Genomic DNA, 25624 nt, shown 5'->3' on the forward strand with positions numbered 1-25624 from the left:
GGAAAAAACGTCTGTAAAGAAAATGAAGGTCAGAAAAGTACACAACAGTGACCACTGGAAACCCATCGTATCTCTGAAGAGGGCTGCTGCAACCTTTTCCTTTTGTACATGGCTCCTTCAAGAAGATTCCCAGTGTAACACTATTCTGAGGTCAGGAGACCGGCACGGCGAAGACCCCCAGTGAACTGAACACTTGAGGGATGAAAGTTTTCTTGACTTCATCTTGCTCACTCCTCGTTTTCATTCATTCGGTGCAGTTTTATTTTTTGTTTTGCAAACATGGTAATTCTGACTCATCCTCAGTGTATAAGAAGCTCTTGGCTCAGGCGTACGTTCTTCATCGCCATGAGCAGCAACTCATTTTGCTGATGGGAAAGTTAACCCCAACCCATCTGACATGAACGTGGCGGAGGTCACGAGTCGGCTCGACATCTGTTCGATCCACCTCAACCTCCACCAGCTGCTCTGGCGCCTCCTTCTTCACAGCTTTCTACTCCTCCAGAGCATTTGTCTCCATAAGAACAAAGCTCTGATGAGACTGGTTGCGTCCCTGCTTCATGGTTGATGTGGAACTGCTGAGTGGGAGAGGCAGTCACGAGGATTCTCCACCGCAGAAAGGGGGAGGTGTACTACTTTATTTAACTCTGGAGAATTGCAGCATAGTTCCTCCTGATGGCCTCAAACACACACACACACACACACACACACACACACACACACACACACACACACACACACACACTAGGGCGTGACCGAGGTGTTCCTCAGGTATTATATATTAGTCTGTCTCACACAAACCTGAGTGACTAGTGACCCGAACCTTTTGCTTTTTCTGTCCGAACCCGACCTGAGCCAGACACGCTGAGGTTTTTTTTTTGGTTCCCTGTCCCTGAGTGCCTTGCAGTTCTTGTTACCATAGTGACAGCTTGTCTGCTTACCCTGGTTACACATGCATGAGCAGACTGAGCACATTGTCGATGACCATCAAAAGACATTGTTTTGGGTGGATTGTTCTAACAAACACAACATGTTCCCCCTATACAGAGCGCTACAGTCGCACAATGCTGAAGATTAACAGTATGGATGGCTATTGTTCACCTAGATAACCATAAATCAAGGGCAGGGAAAAGAAAAAGCCGTTAACTTGACATCCACTGCAGGTACCATGTTAAGCCTGCGAGCCAATTAGTATTTCAAACTGTAAATGTTTGCTGCTGAGTAATTGATTGGCAGACGAGACCGAACCGAACCCGAACACCATATATCCAGTTTGTGGTGTTCGAACACACAAACATCCGTCAACCTTAACCAGCTCTTTGAGAAAACAGAAAGTTTACATTTCTTTTTGCTCAAAAGGTAGAATCCAATTAAATTAGCCCCATGAGGCTCTGCGCCTCTGCAACGGCCCGGGTTCGATTCCAACCTCGCACGTCATCCCCCATTCTCTCTATCATGTCCAATGAAAGCCTCAAATGCCTTAAACTTCCCACCGCTCTGTTCCTTTAATCCTGATTGTGTTTTTGACCTTGCCTGTTTTTATTTTGTGTGTGTTTGCACTTTTTTGTATTTTGCCTCAGCCCAACCCTTTGTACTTTGTTTGCCTGCTTAGATTTTTGCATCCGTGTTTTTTTATTATTTTTTTAAGTATAAAGACTCTTTACATCTGCCTCCTGAATCATGCTCTCGGGTCCCTTTTCAGAGAACTGTGACAGAAAGAGGCTCTTACAGAACAGATGAAAGTCAGAGGAGAAAAAACAAGAGGAAGAAAACCAACTTTTCTTCAGTCAACATAAATGTCAAATTAGTTTAGTTAATCTAAAACAGGCTTTTTAAAACAGATGAAATGTTCAGACAGGTTACAATTATCACTTTTGCAGCCGGTTTCATCAGAAAAACTGACCCTTCCAGCACCTCGTCCTCATTTCTGCATCTTGGAACACAAGTAATTCCAACTGTGCAGTAATGGCGGTGGATTGTTTTGTTAATGCATTTGCGGTGTTCTCCGGGCGACCTGCAGCATTCTGCCTTCTCGTCCGCGCACTGCAAATTCATACAATCTGCTCATTATGATTCTGCCACAAGTCCGACTGGAGCCATTAGAGGTTTGTTGGAAATGGTTTGGGCCGGCCTCGGCATCGACTGTAATGACAAGGACAGGGTGCCGGGGGGGAATCAATGCTTCTCTGTGGCTCAAGCAGGAAACTGTAGCAGCCAGCCTGCCCCCATTGAGTGTCGGACCGCTGTCTCTTTCAACCACTTAATTGATCAAGGTTTTATTTATCCTGTCACAAGACTTTAACCTAATTTGTTTTCAATTCACTCACAAAACACCTTCATTGAATAACCAGTCCACAGGATTACATTTAGTTTCCCACCCCCCCCTCTCCAGACACACTTGAGACATTGTGTCTGTGTTCATTTACATGTAGCAGGGGCACTTTTAATATCGTGTAATTAATTACCATATCAAACATAATCAGTATAATAATTATTGTGAGAACAAACAAACAAACACACGTACACACTGGGGTCTTTTTCATTATAGGAGGAAAAAGTCTGTTTTTGTATGTGTTTTAATACAGCAGAGGGCTAAAGGGCTGAGATGAATCCCTCTCCCCCGCTTCTCTCTGATCAAAGCAGAGGTACATCCTGCATATCCTCTCGACTCGGCAACTATGCAAAAGATGTCCTTGTAATTGTGTGATGTTTTTTACTGCAATGCCACTGCATGCACTTCCATTACATTTCTGTCATAAAAAAAAAACCTCCTCACTGTCGTCAACTTAAATGGAATGTCAATACTTAGTGTGCGGAATGGGGAGCGTGGAAATGGGCTTAACACTGGGACCTATAAACATAAAGTTTAACGCCGCCACCAAAGGAACGGCCAATCACCGCGCGGCTTTGCAAATCAAAGAATGATAATCACAGATTTTCTCGTTCCAGCCATCTCAACAGCTTAGTATAAATAAGTTAGTAGCACACTCTTGTGCGCTCTCGTTTTCTAATCATAACCAATTTCCTTCCCTTCAGTTAATTTTAATTTCGGTTAATTTTTCTTTGCATTGCGCACTTTGCCTTTCTTTGCATCCAAACAGCATCGCCCCGCCACTGCTGGGCATTCATTTTATTGTTCAGCGGTGGAGTCCCGGCAAATCAAACCAGCTTAAAAAATAACACTAAACTAGAGCAGCGATGCTCGTCAACACGGTGACAGGCACCACGTTCTGGCCCACGAGGAGGACAACAGCCATCTTCCAACTCGGCATTCATTTTGATCTCTGCTTTACACCTGTCAGGTTTGGTGACTGTATATCTGTCAAAGTCACAGCAACAATATCCATCCACAGACAGATACACATCTGCCAATGTACAAGCATCTCTGTACTACTCTGTACTACCTCTGCTACAGTAGGTGTCTACAAGACGCACACACACACACACTCATATTTTTACTTCTATCTTAGTGAGGACATTCATTGACATAACACATTCCCTAGCCCCTTACCCTAACCCTAACCATCTAAACTAAATGCCTTACCCTGACCCCAATCCTAACCTAAACCTAAACCTAATTCTAACCCTAACCCTACAACCAAGTCTTACCCTCAAACAAAAATGTCCTCACTCTGTCGGGTCTATGCTTAAAGTGGTCCTCACCAAGATATAAGTACAGGAAGACACACACACACACACACACATACACTCTCACAAGGTGACCAGACAACTGGCAACGCTGTCGCGGATGCTAATCACATTATTGCGTATAACGGAGGGATTGGATTGGGGAATAAGAGACAATACGGTTCAGTTGATCTCCATCTGATGTCCAGAGGGAGATTCCCCTCACAGGGGCCGTTTTATGGGCTCATTTGCATCAACACAGCTCCGACTGTAAGTCAGCGGGCCGCTAAGGCACAGACAGCCGTGCCAGCACAGGGCGATTATTGCCATAATATATCAGCCCATACTGGGCAATTTCCAGAGGCAAGTCAGATGATGCCGTGATTGATTTTACTGTGCTGTAAGTGTTAACTATTAACACTACTACAAGTGAAATATGCTCAATGTTGTAGATCATCTGGTCACATGACTCCAGCTTCCAGTCTTTTAATAGTGACCCTTTAATCAATCTCAGAAAAACGTTTTTTTTTTACAGTTAAAATGATAAAGTTCAAATACTAATGGTGCTGATACATGCATGTAATTAGCCAATAAATAAATAAATGTTAATTATTTATTTAGATACCTAAAGAGCTTCTGAATGAGTCGTACATTTAGTGTAAGTATTGTTTTTTCCCTCGTGAGTCTCACAGCACCATAGTCACAAGGTAAACATGTTTATTTGTTTTTTGCGCACACACACACACACACACACACACACACACACACACACACACACACACATACACACACACACACACACACACTTGTTGAATAAGGAATGCTGTCTTGTGATGTCAGGGAAGAGTGCACACAGTGGTATCTCAGAGGTAATTAAACAGAACTAAAGGTCTGCTGTGACTGGGAAGGCTTGGCAGGGCTAGACCAATGGTAAAGCTAATTAAAGTGTGTTTTATCCCCCTAATGAAGCTCATCTTCTCAGCCCACGGCCTATAGACGAGTTCAGCATGGCAACTTCACAAGTCTGCAGAGACCTTCAGCAGAATGTTGTTGTTCCTACCTTAACATGTTGGTCACAAAGGTCACGAGTCTACAGGTCAACGCAGGGCAACTGGAGAAAACTCATCCAATTAGACAATATGAAACATGCAAATTAAGAAAACTACTTCGACATCCTCATGATAATACAGAGACATGTTGTAAGTAGCACATACAAACATGAACCCAGCCTGGACTTGTTGACAATGCTTCGTAACTTTTACTGAAGTCGGCTTCTGGTCAGCGGTGCTGGAAAATGATCACACATGTCAGATATTATTACAGATATCGTCTGTTAACCTAGTTTTATTCTTACTGCGTCTTTTGTCCCATAGAAACACTTTTCGTCCTTTCTGCATTTATTTGTGTTGTGAGAGATACACTTGTCCATTTGGTTGTGTTGTGTTGTGTTGAAGTTGAAGTGCGTTGACTTCTCTGCACCATATTAGCATAATTAAAAACAATACAAGTGGTTCGTGGTAAAGGTAAGCTTTAAATATGAACCGCTACTGAACCATTGAAAACCATACAACTACAAATTACACACTTACATTTGCATATTTCATCCAAAGCAGCTACAGTGAGAACAACTTCCTTAGCTACAGGAGACAGATCAAATACTTCATTTGAATTTTTAACATTTCACGTGCTCCATCAAATTAATCACCTGCAGTTATAGTAAACTGCAAACTCTTGGCCGTAAACATTGTTGGTTTGTGCTTTCCCCTGGAATGGCAGCCTTCCCAGTGTGTGCTGTCTCTTGCCCAGTGCATCCTGGAATGGTTTTCCAAACCCCCACTTACCCTGCACAGATACAGGTATAGACATTTTAGATGTTTTTCTGATAGATTTGAGCTTGTATTGCTCAGCCAATCGCATAAAACCCATTCTATCCAAAAAATGGGGAGTTAATTTGAATTCATTTTTGGGTGTTAGCCATTCTATCTAGCAGGGGAAAGTAACATCTTTCATTTGAAAATTGTAAGTGTTTATTGTGTGAATGATCATGTCATCCAGGAAAGATTGTGCACCGGGATGTGTGAAATGAGAACGCTTGATGTGTCGGCACCCTCTGACGATATCAGGGAGTGACTGTTGGATGCCCCTTCCTGCTGTAAAACTCCCCCTGCTGTCCACCACCGGTCCAGAGAGGCTCTAATATCATTCAACCTGTTCTTGAATTGAGCAGTGGTTTCTCTGGAGAATGACAAAACATCTGTACGTCCTCCCGTGCAATTTTAACACGCCATATATTTCCTCGTCATGATGCTGCATCTCGGACACAAAGAGATCAGTTTCTTCTTGGGAGGTCCAGACTGTTGGGATGTAACTGGAAATGTGGGGGTTGCCAGTCCCACCCACATCAAATAAAATATATTCCTCAAGTCTTCTCCACGGCCGAGTGGTTGTGCAACATGCCTCGAGCCACAGAACGGCCAAGAGTCAGTGAGCATAGGCTCTTCATTATTATGCACTTCTGGTTTAATTTCTGTCTCATTTTGGCATCCATTTGTAACGCAACCACCCCCACAACACTGCAAATCACTGGAGTTTCAGTGTGGGACTCTCCATTAGTCATGCCACCTTCAGTCTCTTCAGCCTCTCAACTGGTTCAATTACCTTGAATCAATTTTCTCCGAAACAGACCAAATCACCTACTGTAAACCCAGCGGACGGAACATTACACCTCATCTGACAGTAAAAATTAAGACGTCCAAATATTAAATTAATTCTCATTTCCAGGTAAATGAAGAAGAAACACGTGTGCACCATCAAACTGCACCACGAGTGCTGGATCAGAGAGAACATGGCTCCTCGATGCCTCCATAGCTCGATCTGTTTATCTGTTGCGGCGAAGTTTCGATCCAAAACGTTGGTCCCTGTATGAAAACCTCACGTCACCGCCAGCGCTCGATCACTCTCAATATCTTGTTTCATTCATGCACCTGATTTCTGTTGTCAGTGTTGACAGTATCACATGCCGCAACCGAGTATTTACAACCGTGACTCTGACATCGCGGAGTGAAAAATGATCAATTATAATGTGCCAACTTTCACTTCCCTCTCTCTGTCACTTTTCACACTGGTGATAAATGGCTAGATACTAATAAATGATCTCACATTCTGAGCAGTTTATGGAGAAGGACTGCTATTAATTAGACAGACAAGTGGAATGTATTATGCGCAATGAGATATTTTCCTCATCTTTCTGCAATCTGTGTGGGAAACTTGAGAAAGGTTTCATGTTTAAATGGTCTTCACACATTTTAGGAGTGCAATGTTGATTTTAACACGTTAATTTACTTTTAAAACACATTATAACAGCTACATTTTCAATATAAACATTGTTATACATTGTTTACAAATACATGGATGAGTAAATGTGAATGTTTCATTGCATCAGACTGTTGAAGCCAGAGAATCTACAAATCAACATTTTTCTTTCTTAGAAAATGTTCTGGTATTTCAAAACATTTCTTAATTTCCCTAATTCAGCAATTTTTAAGGGTAATGACAGGATGTTGGATAAACTCTACGTCAGTAAATGTTGAGGCCATAATGTTATTACATTACAAATACATAGGCTGTATACTACACTCACTTGTAAACGACTTCAAGGTACAACTTCACCAGAGCCACACTACAGGATATATCTACATGCTGTAGTTTTATAGTAAAGTACTGCAGGTTTGAGGCATATCTGTGTACAGGTTCTTTAATGACATTAGTCACTATAATGTCATCGTGTTTGTTTGCTAACCAGCGCGTCATGTTCATATTTAAGAATAATATTGCAAATTAAAATGCATCTTTCATTTGCACTTTTTACAGAAAAAGGGGGGTAATTTTTAATGAGGAAAATATCTGCTGCTGGCTAAGACACACATTAGTCAATAACTGTGGCTCTGTTTGTTTGTGTTTGACACTTTTGACTTTGCACTCACAAAATGTTGTATTGATTCTCTGGTTAATCTTCAACCGGCTTCGATCATTTTGAACATGCTGTGATTATGTCTGTCGTGCCCTTTCATCAACAAAAGAAACTGTAGCTTGTGGTGTGATGTGTCCCATTAGAACTGTACACTTAAGGAACGATCCTCACATTTTAAGAACAACTTTGCTTTCTCCTCAATTCAGATGCGGTACCTTGGGTAACCAGAAATAATTCAGGCTGTAACTGCACACTGAAATCTAAAGATGGGCTCCAGTTGTGACTTTTTGTTGTTAATATTCGCTGATGAAATTATTAATTCCATTAATATTCTGTGGAGTTAATTGTTAAGAGGCCATTCTGTCCAATCTGCTAGAATTGTACAGTATATTACTTTCAACACAAATCTGTGCATGGGCCACGATACTCCTATATATGTATATATGCGTAAGTCATTGTTGAATGAGAATGTATGTAAATTGAAAACTTCTCTGACTTTATATTCAAAGAATGTGTGTGTGTGTGTGTGTGTTGTGTGACGTTGTTGCTGTTTTCTTGTTTATCTGCATGTGTGTGAGAGACGAGGGAAACTGTTTCAAGCCAATGACAGCAGACAATCTTCAAATCCCTCGGTATTGCTAAATAAAGCCGCATGCAGTTAATACATTCGTGGCCAAATTGTAAACAGACGAAAAGAAAAAAAAAAGAATAAATGCACGTGAGTCGACTATTTTTGGGAGACAGAGAAATGTCTTAAGTAAGCAGGTCTGGCCATCAATATGGCCTTTGCTGATAACAAACACAAGTTGCATTCTATAGCGCTGCAGCCCAGATAACCCACTCCCTCCTTCCCCCCCCCTGTTTCCGCTCTGTGTTGTTGTTGGTCATCTGGAAGTCAGTTAAAGACAGTGATTTATGCCTGGGGCTTCATGCAGCGTAGCCTCATTACACACAGCCATTTTCAGAATCAGCAGATAATTACAGTATACATCATAGACCTCATGGGGCCCGGCAGATTCAGCCCATTCCCCTGGCCTGTCATTTAGGCCATAAGGAGTGGAAAACTGGATTCCAACATCGTTCTGAATATAATCTGCTCTTAAATGTATATGCATTCTTGTTGAAAATTCATTGTGGAATGTTTAATTGACATTTTTAATTGCTCTACAGTGAATAGTCTTAGTTAATGATTTCTAGCTAATGGTATATCTTTATTACCGATCGAGGCAGATGGACGCCCACTTCTGTTCAGCTCCAGGTTTCTACCTGTTAGAAAGAGTTTTCCTCTCTACTGTCACCATGTGCTTGCTCAAACTGAATGTTGGGTCTAATAATACTGTGAAGACTATATGGTCTAGATCTGCCCTACGTGACAAATGCTGTGAGATAACTGCTATGATCTGGTGCTATATAAATAAAATGGATTGCAGTTGTTTTATCTTGACATTATCAAAAGAGAACACACTAGAATCATGCTATATCGAAAATTATTCTGACACAAATGATGAATTGGATTTCCCATTGTGTGTAATTTTCTTGGCAGTGGAGTGAAACATTTTTGGGGTTTGTGGGCTCTGTGAACTAATCAGTTTCCGTCCATAACTATTTGTATAAAGGACAAACCAACCAAAGCTAAGCAGGCGATTCTAACTGAATTTTTTCCCAACTTCTCCTCGAAGGGAACATTAACTCGTGCCCGAACTGAACTGAACCCTGAGTATCTGGACCTTCGTCCACGAGCTGAGCTGAACCCTGAGTACTGGACCCCTTGCACCCCTTTAGTGAGTACCACCGGTCCCGTTTCTCACTGAATAATCACCATAGATTCACTTATCACGAGTCATTCTTTTTAATAACCTCAAATTATGTTCAGCATTCCCCGCAATGGCATGTTAAGCTCAGTTATGAACTGTTAGATTCATTATGATTTCCTCATTCATGACTCCATCCATGCTCATGCATGCTCCCGTGTGAGGCTGCACCCACACACACTCTGCTGTCTTCACATTTTTCTCCCTCCCCATACAATGTTTAAGTATTTTTGCCTCTTAGTTACTGTGACATATTGTACTTACAACATCATTAAACTCAAGGCCTAATGCGATGCTAATATTCATGCCATTTTTACTTGAGTAATAAGTATTTGTCTCATTACCTCCATGCTTAGGAAACACAGCGCTTGATAGTCATCTGGGGGTTGGAGGAGGTTTGCTTGTGTTGCTGCGCTTGCATACTGGCGAATGTTAATGATGTCAGTTTTTCTTACTCTCTGTTATAAACTGCACTATATCAACATGGGGAGGCTTTCTTGTAAACTGGGAGTCTCGATATATTCTGCCTCCATTGTAAACCACAATTTGTTGTCTGTAAACTCCTTACTCATCATGTGTATACGGCAGTGGTGATGGGAGAGTATTATCTATCTATCTATCTATCTATCTATCTATCTATCTATCTATCTATCTGTCTATCTATCTATCTATCTATCTATCTATCTGTCTATCTATCTATCTATCTATCTATCTATCCAGATCAGCCTTAACAATAAAACAGGTGACTATAGTTTTAATGTTATGGCTGATTAATGTATTACACATCTAAGTTCACTCACTGCTTCTTTCAACTCATAAAAGGTTGGTACCAATCTTAACCAATCTGAAACAGCATACAACATACTGTACCTAGAATCATTTCACAGCTGTATACTTGGTTCATGGTGGCAGACAATTGAGGATAATTAAAAGGAAATGTAACGGTAAGTCAGCTGTGTAATGGGGCCGTCTATGTGCTGGATCTTTCCTTAGTATCGGCTAGTTAGCCGGAAGACCACTGAATGTTTCCACTAATTAGGTTAGTTGAAGTTATTCATGTAATTAACCTAGCGTGAGGGATGCAGAGTTTCAATTTTATTGCTTTTTTATAGCTTGTAGTTAGGTTTCTGTTCTGTTCGTTCTCTGCTCATGTCGTCCAGTGTCTCGCCTTGGCCGGTTCGTATATATTGTTTATATTTGTGCTGAATGTCTGTTCAACAGTAATAGCGATCACTGAGTACAGAGCTGAGAAATGTTGAACCACTTATAAAGACTATAAGCATGTGTCATAGTGGGCGATCTGGACAGTGTTTACACACGGTGGTTCTGCATTTATAAACTAAGTAGGATTTGTCGTGGCGGGCCGGTGGACCCTCCGCATCAGGCTGCATCAGAGCGTGCTGCGTGCATTCTGGGACTCAGCTCAGTGGCCTCTGACGACCAACTTGATTAACGCACGTTAACTAGAGTAATGCAAACATAGCGTGCAGCATTAATCAACCCACACCTACCAAACACCAATCTACTAACACTATCTTTCTGTCAGAAGATATTTAATTTTCAATCTGTGTATCCATTCTTCATAATTGCATTATTTGCATGGTGTGTTTTTGTCTGTACTCATTCCAAGCATATTTATATCATTGCCCATAAGTTGTTATTGTGTGAACTACAGCTGAGTGATTGTGGCAGAACTGATAAACCCAAAATGCGCTGAACCACACTCATTAATTGCAGCATAAAAATGTAAATATACTGTAACATAGCTCACAGTATTTACACTAAAGGAGAGACAACAGTTTTAGAACTTTTTGTTTTTACAAATTATCCTCTATCCCTAATAGCGGTCTCAGTTTTCATTGCATTAAAAATGTAACACCTGTTGTGCACCCTTGGGTTCACAATCAGCAAATGGGGAAAGCAAACAAGACAGGGATATAGACACGGCGTAAACACAGGGAAGCCAAGTCCCCCTTACCCAAACTCCCGTGGGCTGGGATCGGATTCCCTGTGCTGTGTTATGTACTAAATTAAAGAGGCTACAGTCATCACAACAGGTAAACTATTAAATGAATCCCTGAGAATGACACGAGAGCCCTATATCATCGTAAAACTCACTGAGAGCTGTACCAAGCTGTTATTTCTGTGTCATTCCTGTGTGAGCTTGACTCAGTTTGAGACAAAGAAAACAGTGTATGTGCATTATTGGAGCAGAAAGACATCAGAAACTTATTTCTGTTGATGTGCTATGTGAGCAGCTTCCTTTGAATTGGCCCGCCATGCTTGATTACATCACCCCCCCTCCCTTAATACATTTGCAAGCACATGATGCTTTTTGACTTCTGCTTGTCCCTCCACACCATACACACTAATATATGCAGCTTCCAACCATAGACAATAGACAAAAGACTCATGTCCACTTCCTCCCCCTAGCCAGAAAGGCAGCCACATGCGCTTGACCAATCATGGGTCAGCTGTCAGCTGTTGCATTTTCATAGCCTAAAAGAACTAATTAAAATCAACCCTACCAAAATACTTTAAACCCTTGAACATACTTCGGTGTGATGAACTACCTAAAATGAAAGATAGAAACCATCCTTGTGTTTAGATTTTTTCAGTTTGGCCCGTGTCCCATTTGCTAACATGGAGGAGGCACGGTTTATGATTTTATTCTGCAGCCAGCCACCAGAGGGCAATCAAGGTGCTTTGGCTTCACTTTTTGGGGAGCCGTCCTGTCGTCCATGTTTATATACAATGCTCCGTACATACTTATATGTTGAATTTAGACCCTATAGTGATACACACCACGATGTTCCTCTTCCTTGCCATCCCGATCTACACTAGAGAGTAAGAAACTGATGTTCCAAGACTCCTTTTTTCTTACTCTCTCTCTCTCTCTCTCTCTCTCTCTCGTCCTACACAATACATCATGATGCTCATTAAAGAACTAAAGATGCAGCAACTCAACATGTAAATACCTCTGATGGTTTCCCTCAGGATCCCTTTTTAAAGAACACAAAGCTGCTTGTAGGCAGCGCTCCTGAATTAGTATGATTTCATCAAATGGAAAAAAGCCACCACTGATGTAAAGCAAATAAACAGGAAAATCGCCCTTTGTTTGAAGATTGATGAACGAGTCTCGCGAGTACCAGTCCGCCGGTAACGCAGCACCTCGTCACTTGTACAAATACATCATTACGGCTTCTGTTATTGGGTCAGAATTCATGTTAAGATCCAGATGTGGTGTTTGCAGAGAGACAGCTTCCTTCTTTTTTTTTTTTATCAACCTCAGACTTATTCCTCAAACATACAAATGGCTGAGGGAGCTGTGATATGATATATGGAGCAGTCTGTGTTTTGTGTCTCCCCGAAGCTTCCAATGTCAATATTTTGGCTTTAGTCTGATTTAATGAACGGGATGTCTCAGAGATCTCTCCCAAGCTGTAGTCAATGGGAGATCTCACTGGCTTCGTTAAAGCACTGCGTTGTTTGCTTATTGGGCCTCACTGGACTAAAGAAGCTCAGAGATAAACACACACACATGCACACACACACACACTCACACCCTCTCTCGCGCTCTCCCCCACACACACACACACACACACATGCATTCACACTCGCACACCATCACCACAAAGGAGGCCCCTTTCTTCCAGCCCAGGAGGGAATGATGACTCTCATTATCGCCTCAAAGCAAGATGGCCACGGTGCCCCTACTCAGCAGCCCTATTAAGTTACCAGACAGCTTTATTGTATTGGTGTTCGATAATTTCCTTTCCTCTGTCATTCGGAGTGCATCAGGGAGTTGTTGTTCTGTGAGGGCGGGGGGGGGGGGCTGGGCGAGAATGGCAACAGCTTACGTGAAACGGCACAGCTGGCTGAAATGATTCCGTCTAGTGGTTGGTGAATCACTGGGAGTGTGGAGTCGTCCTTGGTCACACAGACACACACTTGAAACAAGGAATAAGTAATTTTTTTCTAGAAATAGAAATGGGAGGGAGGGAGGCTTAAGTATCTTAAGTCCGTAAACAGGTCACACCTGTTTAACAAACTGTGTCGTGGTGTTGCAGGAGCAGGAGAAATGCATTATCCAGAATAGATTCCATGTGGACTTCATATTGATTTATTGGGAGTTTTTCTGTGGTCCCCAAATACACAAGGATCAATATATTCATTGCCACATGTATCTATTACCAGTATCTGCAGCACTGGAGCTTCCAAAGGTATTAAAATATCAACGATGCCCACAAGAATTTTCTGTACGCCACTAAAAATAAACCGTGATGCAGTCCTTCCCCTTTTTTTTTTTTATTCACAATACCCAATAAAATGTATACAACTTGGGAGGATTGTGTAAAACTGTGACCTTTAAAAGGGACACGTCACCCAGTGCGCCTGTAACGCAGCGGTTTTGTGAGCCTCCACTGCATCAAGGTGACATTAGGCGTGTTGTCAGAAACAATCCCTGTAGGTGTCACCGTGGAGGCTGAAAATGAGCCAATGACAAATACGGTTACGAGGTTTACACGCAGGATAAACGTATTACTCTCTGAAATGTACTTATTGACCAAGCCTGGAAATCACATTAGCAAAATGGTACAGACACTTGGAGCTATTAATGTTGACAGTATTTGGACTTTTCAGAGAGACTGTGATGGAGTGCTAAATCATATTTGGGCGCGGGCTGAGATGAGAGAGGAGGCATTACGGGGTTTGGAAATACAATAGCCAGTAATACTACAATAATAACCTCAATGGGTTTCCTGGGATACAATGTGTTAGCTTGCACTTCTTGTATTCTTCTGCTACTGTCAATTTCCAGGAAATGGGAGATCATCAAGTTTCCTTCCTCTATTCCACTCACAAAAATAAAATTGACCGTTTTGGCTCAATGTGGCCATTAAGGTAAAACTGTGAAGTGTTCACTTCAGATACTAATATCATGATGTTAGAAACTGCTGCTGCTGCAAATGCTAATACACGCTGGTACTTTTTAATATACTTTAAATGTGTTTGGCTTTGCATACTTTGTCACCGGTGTTTACAGCCTTTTGGTTTTGTCATCAGTCTTTTCAAGGGTCATATTATTTGTCTGATGTAATTCGGTTTGGTTCAAGTTATTTGTACAGTGCCAGATTACATCACACATTGTCCCGTGGCGCCTTAAGGTCGAGACCTGACAATATTGCAGAGAGAAACCCCGACAGTTCCTGCAACGAGCAAGTTAGAAAGAAAAAAAACTAATCAATATCATTTTGAAACGCTACAATAAAATGACTAAATCTAGGAAAACAGATTATCACCTGCCTCTTATGTATTTACTGCTGTGTCTCTGTCACACAATATTTCCTTTGAATTTCTTTACTAATCCCAAGAACTCTCCCCGAGCCATAACTCTGAATAACGCCTCACAGCAACACACCTCTGTTAAACAGCGTGAATACACTTCTGTAAATCCAGTAGAAAAAAAAAAATCCCCCTTCTAGACCGTGGTAGTCTTTGAACGGAACTGTTATTTTCCACAACAAGTCCTCTTTCTGTTCAGGTTTGGAAACTGCTGCATGTTTTACAGACTCTTTTGACAGGGAAACTTTAGGAGATATTCAGCAGCGATCCTGAGAGAGGTGCAGTTGTCATTGTGAGTGTTTGCCTGAGACTATGTCTCAATCAGGTCGAGCAGAGAAATGCTCCACGGACTATTGAGTGGTAAATGTGATAAAACCAGAGAGACGAGGAAAGGCCTCAAGCAATATTACTTTATATGAAACCTGTTCTGCTCTTTTCTAAAATTCCAAATGATATTGCCTCCATACATTTCTATGCTTTAGTCAGCTTTTCCAGTACTCGATGCACTATTCATGATGAAAAACGCCACAGTAATGTTATGGTGAGGTGCAAGCTGGCTAAAAGAATTGAAATTATGCTAAATGAAATACCGTGGGAAAGCTAAATTTGTTTATATTCAGCAATAATACGCGCCGTCTCAAAAGTAGATGGCATTTGTAGTTTCTCCTGCAATGCAAATCACACGTGAAACAGCACTTCCCTTTTCATTGATTTTAATTCTCATCTTTGCCTCTATCGTCTGTGACGCCTCTAATATTACATGGATGATTCTTTGTGTTCAAAACATACAGAGCAATCAATGAAACCCATGAGGGCTTATTCATCCGCACTCTGTCACTTGCTCGTGACAGATTAATGCTGTGTGTGGCTGTTACTGGAGACAGATGCCTGGTGTTAAATTCATAGATGTTTGTACTGTGCTTGAGCCAATCTTGGTTTGATGGTTGTGTTCTTAAGCTTTGTTGTTTGGACCTTTTTAGGGAAATATTTTGTTGCAAAGTATGTGGTGAGTAAAACAAAAGCTTACATAAATGTCCAAACTAAATTGTGTAGCCATTACTTTAAAATTCAAATGGTATAGTTTAAAAAGAAGGCTATACTTCAGTATACCCATCTTTTCTACCTAAAGTGGAACCCTTGTTACCTCCCTTAAATCACAAGGCGGTTGTAGAGTCAGGAGTAAACGCAGCCACCTGGATTAAGCTGCAGTGACTTTGTATGACACACTACTTACTCTTCTTACTGTTCGACTTTCTCTGAAGGTCAGTTTGGCCATTAGCTAGATCAGCCTAACACTACATGCCCCACCTCTCCACTTCAATTCTTCTCATCTCCCCTCTCGCACCGTTCTCCTCCCCTCCCCGCGGCCTGACGAGAGATCTGATGGGGCTAAATTTATCTTCATAGAAACCAAAGCTAAGATGTCAAAAGAGAGCTCCTGCCAGCTCTGTAACTGCCCGCCGATTGCGATCAACCTCACCTTAGCGAGGCGTCTGTCAAAATAACATGCGTCCTCTTCTCCTCTACCCGTCTCTCCATCCTTCTTTCTTTTTATTCTCCTCCCCGACACGATTCCTCCCATCCCCTGTTTTATTAACATTGGAGCTGGTGGCTTGTGATAACTGGTCACTCCTCCAGGCGTTGAAAGGCAAGGACACTCTATTATCCCAGCTAGATGGATGGGTTGAAATATTGCCTGAAAGTGGTAGAGCCTGCCAAATCCTCCAGTCTTAAAACTCCTTTGTCTCTGACAAGGAGGTACATTAGTGAGAGGGCCAGGTTCTTGGACAGGGATACGCTTCTCTGAATACAACAGGGTGAGAGATCAGCGGACACAGACGCGCAAATGTGTGGAAAGAAATCCAGAAATTGCATAATGTCTTTGTTTGCACTGTATTGCATCGAAGAAAAATGTGGCCCCCCCTCTGCCCTTTCTACTCTCCTCCATATGTGTGTGTGTGTGTGTGTGTGTGTGTGTGTGTGTGTGTATGACAAAGAGATAATACTTAGAGTGATTAACACGTTGCAGGTAGACAGTGGGTCAGCCAGACAGCTGGGTCACATATTAATTAGTGTCCTAATTATCAGTGACCTTTACCTCACAACAGCTCCAGACTTGTTTTACCCTCTGTGGCTCAGCCAATTCATTTAGGAATATGTAGCCTGTTTGCAACTGGCAAGCGTTAGTGCGGTTCATGCATCTTGAAGTGAGCCGAGCAGCAGCTGTTTTGTTTTTAGTACATTGCTGCTTCTCTACATCTTAATGCTTTGGCAGCATTAAGGGGCATGGTGCATTTCTACACCTATCAGCCCGAGCATTAAAACCCCTGACAGGTCAAGTGGATAACATCGATTATTTGGTCTCAGTGCTAGGCAGCGAGTGGAAGCACCCGCGAGGAACTTTGACATGAGCCAGATTGTGGTGGCTTGACGCCTGGATCAGAGCATCTCCAAAATGGCAGGTCTTGCGTGGTGCTCCCAGTACGCGGTGGTTAGTACCTATCGAAAGTGGTCCAACAAAAGGCAGCTGGAGGAGCCAGAGACTCAATAATGCACTTGGGGGGGGTGAAGACCATATGGTACAATCCTATACAGCAACTGCTGCACAAATTACACAAAAGCTTTTTGTTGATGATGATAGAAAGCTGTCAAAACATATTGGGCATTGAGGCTTGCTGACCAGTCAGTGTACCTGTGCTCACCTCTGTCCACCACTGAAAAGTGCCCACAATCAGAGCTGGAGAATGGAGCGATGTCAGGAGGTGATCTGTTCTTATGAATAGCGTTTTCTTTAACATCATGTGGAAAGGCCGTACGCGTCGTTTACCCAGAGAAGAGATGCACTGTGGGAAGAAGACTTTAGCAGTTTGATGCTTTGGGCCACATTTTTTTGTAGGAAAACCTTGCAGTCTAGCATTCATGTGTTTTCTTTCTTTGTGGTGTACCACCTAACTAAACATGGTTACAGAACAAGTACATCCCTTCATGGCACGGTTATTCCCTGGGGTCTTGCAGCAGGATATATTGTGAGAGTTCCTGGTGTTGTCCTGGCCTTTTAAATTCTCTGGATCTCAATCCAATAGAGCATCTGTGGGATATGTTGGAAATTTATGTTTAATTAATTGAGACCCCACCTCACAACATACAGGAACTAACATGTATGATGCTGATTTCCTGGTCTTAGCACCACAGGACACTTTCTGATGTCTTATCAAGTCCATGCCCTGATGGATTAGAGCTGTTTCGGCAGCACAAGTGCGACATACATAATATTAGGCAGGTGGTTTTAATGCTGTGGCTGATTGTTGTATATTTAATCTATAATTTCCTGTATTTACGTCACCAACACCTTTGTTGTTATTGAAAATGGGAAGTCATGCTTCTTGTCACATCCTGCGCCCCCCCCCCACACGCCGCTCTTCGCCTGAAGGCTTCCCTCACTCTCCGTGCAGTGTGAATTCTTTGCTTCAGAGCAGGTAATAACACGGAGGGATTTTGTTGATGAATCAAGTTATGTCTAAAGGGGAAAAAAAGTATTTTCCTGTTATTTCATGTCAGAGGTCAGTGTCTCAAAATCCCTCTCGGTGGGCAGTTACTCTAAAGAACAGACAGTCTGTAGAGTACTGTCCATGGAAAGCATAAGTGTTCAATTGTTCAAACAACTGCAAACACAGTAGTGTGATCTAAGCCTGTAGGCAGGGGAAGATGGATGTGGATGAATGGTCACAACAAGCAGCAGCTGACATGGGTCAAATTCTGTTTCCCACCCGCGGACACTATTTTCATCTTAAACTATATAATCAAGCCTCATCAATGGGGAGGCAAATGGGGAAATGCTTCCTTACTCCTTTTTTTGTATTGTGCAAATATCATATTCAAATCATGAAGTTAATTTATAAATTAAAGCTCAAACATGGATGTATTAGTCCACATAAAAAACGTTTAACATATGTTTCTAAAAGACTCCTTCATAACGTAAAGGAAATACAGTATCATGAGTTGTGTAAAAAAAAAAAAAAAAGCCTGAAGAATAAACCATTGTCATCAATTATTCAGAAATATAATACGACATTTGATCGGAGCCAGGTACGTAATCCATTTACAGCAAAGGTACGTGTTAAACTAAACTCTATTAATGATGATCCCTCCCTTGTTAGGAAGTGGGCATTGAACTATTTACCAATAGGGAATCTGCCTCCCCTTTAAGCCAAATATTCCCATAAAATGTCCATCTGGCTGCTCTCACGGAGACGCTCAGCTGTGAAGTTTATCTCTGCCTCAAGGACTTCTTTTTACACAGCACGCTTATTGTGCATGCTTTTTTAATTGAATTAAGGAGCACTCAGTGTGGCATCTCTGTTATTGTTATCTTGTAGGTGTACAGGGTTATTAAAGAGGGAAGCATGTTCAGTCATTTGTTATCCTTGGCATTCTAATAAACATGTTGGCTCTGGGCAAGGCCTGCAGGTTGTCTGTGCGGTTCAGATTGATACTCCTGCCATATCCGAAGCTATACACCTCATTATCCTAAGAGGAGGCTTAAGAGGAGATGAATCTGAGGGAGAATGTGGAAGATGTAGTGTGAGTGAGAAAAAAAACGCCACTCACGTTTCTTTTATAGGAAAGTGTCAGAAAAGCATTTAAAAGCATCAATAAGTGCAGGAGAGCAGGGTGTAAATAAGTGAAGAAAACATTGACTGAGCTGTACCTTGAAATGATTTAGTTCTGCCAGTTTTGGCACTTGGAAATGGATATGGAAAAAACATAGAACTGGATATGGAAAAGCAAACGGACATAGGGGAATTAAAAACACAGAACAGAGACATTTAACCTCATTGCCCCAATTATTCCCCACTGAGATCCTGGTTTATTTTGCTAACTTTTTTTTTTAGCCCGAGCCCTGGTTCTTGACACACATAACCCCATGGGTTTTCTGTCAGGGAAGGTTTGATTTTACTAATTGGTACCAAAGCTGTTAATTGGAGCTGTGGAAACAAGAAATGGAGAATCGGAGGGTCCTCTCCTGGGAAATATGTGTGTTCAACCTAATTTTCCACCTTTGCTCATTGTTTTTTTAACCATCTAAATGCAAGGGGGGGGCACAACAAAGTGCCCAGCAGTGAAATACAGTGGGAAAAGCAAAAACACTACTCATAGGAAGATATGCAGGACTTGGTGGCATGTTAGGGTTAGGGTTAGGGTTTGGGCATTAGCACATACATACCGAGATTTATTTAAAAATGTAAAATCTGTGGAACTGATTGAGATAAGTATAGATAGATAGATAGATAGATAGATAGATGGATAGATGGATAGAGACACACACAAGCAGAATGATTTAATGCGTTTGGAAAACACAAGCACACTATCTCTCTGGTGAATGTTTTACTCCAACTGTGATCAGTTAACCTCTTCTTAGGGGCCAAACAGTCATCCCCTCAGCTGCTCAAATGATTTTCCATTGTCACCGACATTAGCAGCTTTAAACTGCCTGTCACTCAGCAGCAGCCACATGCTGTGCACCTTGGGAAATACAGTACTGGGAAATTTATAATGGGAAATCATCATCAGAAACGGAGTAAGCATAAGAAGAAAACATCAACTGTGAAATAACAGAATTGGAAGAACATCCCGCTCTCGCTGTTGCGGCAGCTCTTGTTGTTCATCGGTGTTAGAGTTACGCGCTCTAACCAAATAAGTTGTGACACTGACGCCCAGACAACATTTTTTTTATTTTTTTTATTTATTAAGTGACGTAAATTGGTTCAGAGAGCCGCACTGTCAACTCGCACTGCTCGGTGAAAAACATCAGTCTCCGGCATGTCAACTTTGCAGGAGCTAAGGAGAAAAACAACGTATCTATTTTTATTTTGATCACATGTCATTTCTGAGATGTTCAGGTGGATTTTGAAAGGTCTTTGTGCACCTGAGCGCTTGAAGATTGTTAAAATCATGTTAACCCCCAACTTTTCTGAAAGAGGTCTAGTGTTTTGGCCATAGACACATTAAGGTGTTGTTCTTGTACTTAACTTAAGTTAAAATGTAGAAATAGAAAAAATTGTCATAGTAATAATAATAATAATAATGTCTTCTTATTTACAAAAACAGACCTCAAACATGAATTGAATTTGACAACCTAACGTTGTTGAACTCGTCATCATGAGCCATTTTCTTTTGTCAGTGTGACAAGTCATCTAATCTTCATTAATGTTTCCCAAGTGTCATCATCATCAAAGACTTTCCAGTGACAAAATTCAGCCTCATGCGCCCCACATGCTGCTGCAGCTTTTGATGCGCTGCCCAGTCCTGAGAACTGGTGCAGATCAAGTGTTGATGCTGACAACATGTCTTGGTATGTTCAACATATCTGCACGAAGCCGGCAGAGCTGTCGACGTGTTGGAATGTGTCCAGAGAGCGTTGGAGGCATCTCTGATGTCTGACCTATCTCAGTGGGCCAGGACCGTTTGTTGGTTCTGTTAACTCCTGACACTGTGGAGCAACAACGGTTGTACTTTAAATCAGTAAATAAATAAATATAGGTTTCTTTTCTAGCTCTCATGTTTATAAATACTTGTGCTTATGGAGAATATATTATATATTTATATACTAGTGCAGATTGCCTGTTTAAAAGGACATTTTTTTGTAGAGATACTAATTACAGTAAGCAAAAGTAGAGTTGACGGTCCCTCATTGTGACTAAAGTGTTGCATGTATAACATTTCTTATTAATGCAGTCATGCTATAATTTGACAGACCCATTAGCTTCGTCCCGCACTTAATAGTAAACTTTATTATCTGTGAAACTGTGAGTTACGAATCCTTAACTGTAAGAGGTGTGCACGTGACGGCCAAGCCCTGTTATTCTGGTGCATTCCACAGCTTGAGATGAAACAATCACAAGCACTGAAATGCGTCTAATAAATACAATAATGGGTTTTGAAATTAATCCTTGGATTGAAGCAATCAGCCGTTTAGCAGAACCATCAGGCTGAAATATGAGACTTGACCACGTATATTTTATTCATTTTAGTAGTTGACCACAGAAATGATGGCTGATTATTAGTTGACCACAGAATTGTTGTCTTCTTCTGTTGCCTTTATGATAGAGGAGGAAATTGTGGGTATTATGGGCTTATAGATACAACATTAACTCACCAATTTCACATTTCACATTACACCCTGGTGCATTAACTCTTTACTAAATGCATCTCTGAGCTTATATCACCTATTGTATAACATCAATTAGGTCATTCGGAGTCTTCTTTAAATATGCTTCTAAAAGTAATGTGTACATTGTCTGTGGTAAGATTTCACACCTTTTACCAATTATATGCAAAGTGCTTCAGTCGGTAACACACAAGTTCTTTAAGTTTATTGAACGTTGAACAGTAACACAATTTCGTTGAACAGTAACACAATTTCTCACTTTAATTGTAAAAAAAATACTAATAATTTGTGTGTTGCCAATTTCATTATTTTTCTTTTTAAAGTTGGTCCAATAATTTTCTGTTTTCAGTGTGTACATTTTATTTCTACAGAATTGCCCAATGACATTTCATCACATCCCATTAAGATGAAGACACGCACAGTTTTTTTTTTTACTGCAGAATTAAAAAGGGGGTTTATAACAATGACTTATCAGGCTTTTCCATCTTAGTATATCAACTTTATATCCAACTCTCATTTCTTCCTTTGTCTTGTTTTTGCTAGTGAACAGTGTTTGTTGAAAGTCATTGTACTTCTCCCCAGTCGTCTCTGGAAAGTAAAAGCAGTTAATTTAACTTAGAAAATATGCCCCTGAACAACATCCACGGAAGGATCGGGTTAATTTCCCTGGCTGTGGCTATCGGATGCATTGATAGAAACTGTCAGGAATTCCCAGGACTTGTTTACATTATTGTTATTCTCGTAGCCCGGGAATTCTACAGCAGACTGCGTGTTTAACAGGGGCAGCTCTTAACAAATGGAGTTACAAAGCAGTGGTGATTCTGATCAGTGTTTTACCTGTGGGGCAGGAATATATTTGAGGATATAAAAAAGGAATTAGATTTAATCTTGTGTTTTATGTATTTTGTGCAGAATGTCATTGTGGCACCTAATCACATCTATTTATTCGCAGAGTTCTTTCCCACTTACAAATTCACATTAATACATGCATCCACATACGCAAACAAGCTCACAACTGAGATGATTCTTGACTGATCAGAGGCTCCCGAGACCTGCCAAACAAAATCAGCTCACAATTCGAAACAGAGTTCAGTGATGAATATTAAATGAAAAAGGGTGGAAGAATTAAACTAAGGTGTGGGAGGTTAAATTAATAAATAAATGGGTTCATATATATTTATAAATATAGAAATAAAAAAGTTGAATCTCCTGTGGTCAGCCTCTATAGACCTAGTGGTCTTTGAAGGCATCATTAGCTGGTTTTATCAGCACATTGACCCTAAAACTAGTACCTGAGGGGCCTGGCTGTAGTGGTGCAGACACGAGCATGTGAGTCTTGGATGGATGAAATAAGACTTTGAAGTGGAATTTCTATTTGAAGGATTATACATCAGGGATTTTGATTCATGCCCGCTTTTTGTCCTTCAGGCTATGTGCTTGTGTGGGTGGAAAGAGTTATCGTTCACAAAATTATTGATGTATTTATTTCTTCCAGTAAAACAATACTTAGTTAATGGATAAAAAAAAAACGTGCCTCATGCTGAGTTTGAATTTGTTCTTCTTTTTAAATTACAGCTGTTTCTGGGAGCGCAGCGAAAACTACAATACAGTCAGGGGATTTCTGAGGTTGAGTTCTCACAATACCGACATTCTATTACATAAATAAACCAAAGATTTCAGGTAACAAGATAACGCGGAGGCCTAAAGCGCTGGGAAATATAGATTGTTTCATTATTGTCTCCGAAGCCTGTAAACCAAACCAATTGTCTTTGACTTCTGATTGTACAGTAAATTGGAAGTATGAAAGCCTCCGAATGAAGATGATCATTTCAATACAGATGAAAATGTCATAAGATAATCATGTGTATTTCATATGGATTTCTCTAATCCTAGTGTATGTTGTCATGACCTAGTTTAGTATTGAAATTTAGTGAATCCCCCTACTTGGTAATCCTTGAATATAATAAAGAAGCCCTTTCAGCCTGAATGACCTATTTCAAGAACAATGTTTTGAAACGGTCCTTTAGGCCATAACCAAAGGAAATATGAGCCCTGATTAGAGAATCCACTGCAATTTTAAAGTTTCTGGAGATAGACTTCCTAAAAAGGAGGATGCTATCATCCCAGCACCTTAATTTCCCTGCATAATTTCTACGACAATAGGGTCTTTGTATGGCTGCGCATTGTTTTGGCCTGCTCGTATAGTTGAGGGGTTATTGTTTCCAATATGTTAATGCTGTTTTTTCCTGCAGGAATACCGTCTTTGAAGTAATCTCTTTGAGTGTGTTTGGTTCAAGCACCGTTCTCAGGGGAGGTGGGTTGAACTTTTTAAAATGTAATTTTTCTCTTACCTCCCTTGAATAGTCTCACGATAGCCGTTCTAACCTTGAGCCGTCAAAACGGATAAATCCCCGCAGATTGTATTCTGATTAGATTATCCGCTTAATCTGCAACACATGCTTGGAACTGCGAGCAGTGGGAAAGCCACTTGCAAGGCGAAGGAAATGCAATAATAGCTGGATGCTGATGCTCGCTGGCAGATTGTGACGATACCAGGGGCAAACAATATTAATGAAGCACTCATCCAACAGCTAAAATATATTTGTTTCAGAAAACACTTCTCTAATGACCCTTTACACCAAAGCAAACTTTGTTGCGACTCAGGATCGTTTATTCTTCCAATTTTGATGGAATTAATCTGGGTAAAATTTGCAGTATTGACTCAGACAGCATTTAATCGATTACAGGCAACACTGCTAATCGCTAATATCAACATTAGGAAAAAGGATCGGAATAACATTTAATGCTGATGGTGTTTAAATGACACTTATAAATCCAACTAAATTAAAACGTGCTCCTGACTGAACTTCCCTGAACTTGTTTCATCGCGTTGACGTGTTAGAGGAGAGTCAATATTTTGTTGCTATCATTACCTTTCTCTTGCAGTCATTTATTTACGTAGAGCAACATGATTTCTCTGTGCTGTCGTCTCTCCGTGTGCAAGATTCACTCCTCAAGTCAAACGACGGATTTCAAATCACAAACAAATAAAAACCTCTTCCTAAGTTCCTGAGGTTCTTCGGTTTCTTGAAAAGTCAGAAAAAATACTTTATACCAAAGACCCAGGAGAAATCGTTGGTTGAATGTTGGACAGCACCAGTGATTGCTGCCTTGGGCCATAGTGCGAGTGTATATTAGACACATTCATAATATACTGACACGAACATATTTCCAAAAATCACACAGACTTCATGACACGACTGTTCACAGGACCAATCCCTGTTGTAAAACTGAGGCATGGGAGAGTTTGAATATCAGAAGAGAGAGAGAGCGAGAGAGCGAGAGAGTGTGTGTGTGTGTGTGTGTGTGTTAGGTTTGTGCGCGTTGTCAGTGACTGATGGATGTGATTCCGTTAGCGTTCTGCAGGCTTCAGCAGACACTCTTTGTGTTTTACCTTTGATTAAGGTTCTCGGCAGTGTAATTTTGACACCTGCCTCTGTTATGCACCACTCAACTCTGAAAAGTTCACTTAAAAAAGGTGTTTTGATCGTAGCTGTGGCAGGTATTAGAGCTTGAAATCCTCGTCTCTGGCAGTAATTCACAGCTTTGCTTTTGATAGATTTGAAAAGAAATATAATGAAAATAGTTTTATTTGTTATAGTTAGATATTTCTGTCTTTTTGAATGCAGCGGAATATATCCTATG

The 25624-nt window shown here is 40.9% G+C and overlaps 1 protein-coding gene across 3 annotated transcripts in view; it reads left to right on the top strand.

The window, feature by feature from the left end:
* LOC117755295 (protocadherin-9) overlaps positions 1 to 25624 on the top strand; it is a 194752-nt gene that overhangs the window by 47530 nt on the left and 121598 nt on the right. For 2 of the 3 annotated variants that reach the window (XM_034574974.1, XM_034574990.1), the window contains exon 3: positions 9274 to 9375. The exons of the other annotated variant lie outside the window; for it this stretch is intronic. In XM_034574974.1, the coding sequence (XP_034430865.1) occupies positions 9274 to 9375 (102 nt within the window). The remainder of the gene's footprint in view (positions 1 to 9273; positions 9376 to 25624) is intronic. 3 annotated transcript variants of the gene reach the window in all.

This window comes from Hippoglossus hippoglossus, chromosome 3 (genome assembly GCF_009819705.1).
Source record: "Hippoglossus hippoglossus isolate fHipHip1 chromosome 3, fHipHip1.pri, whole genome shotgun sequence".
Taxonomy (NCBI): Eukaryota; Metazoa; Chordata; class Actinopteri; order Pleuronectiformes; family Pleuronectidae; genus Hippoglossus; species Hippoglossus hippoglossus.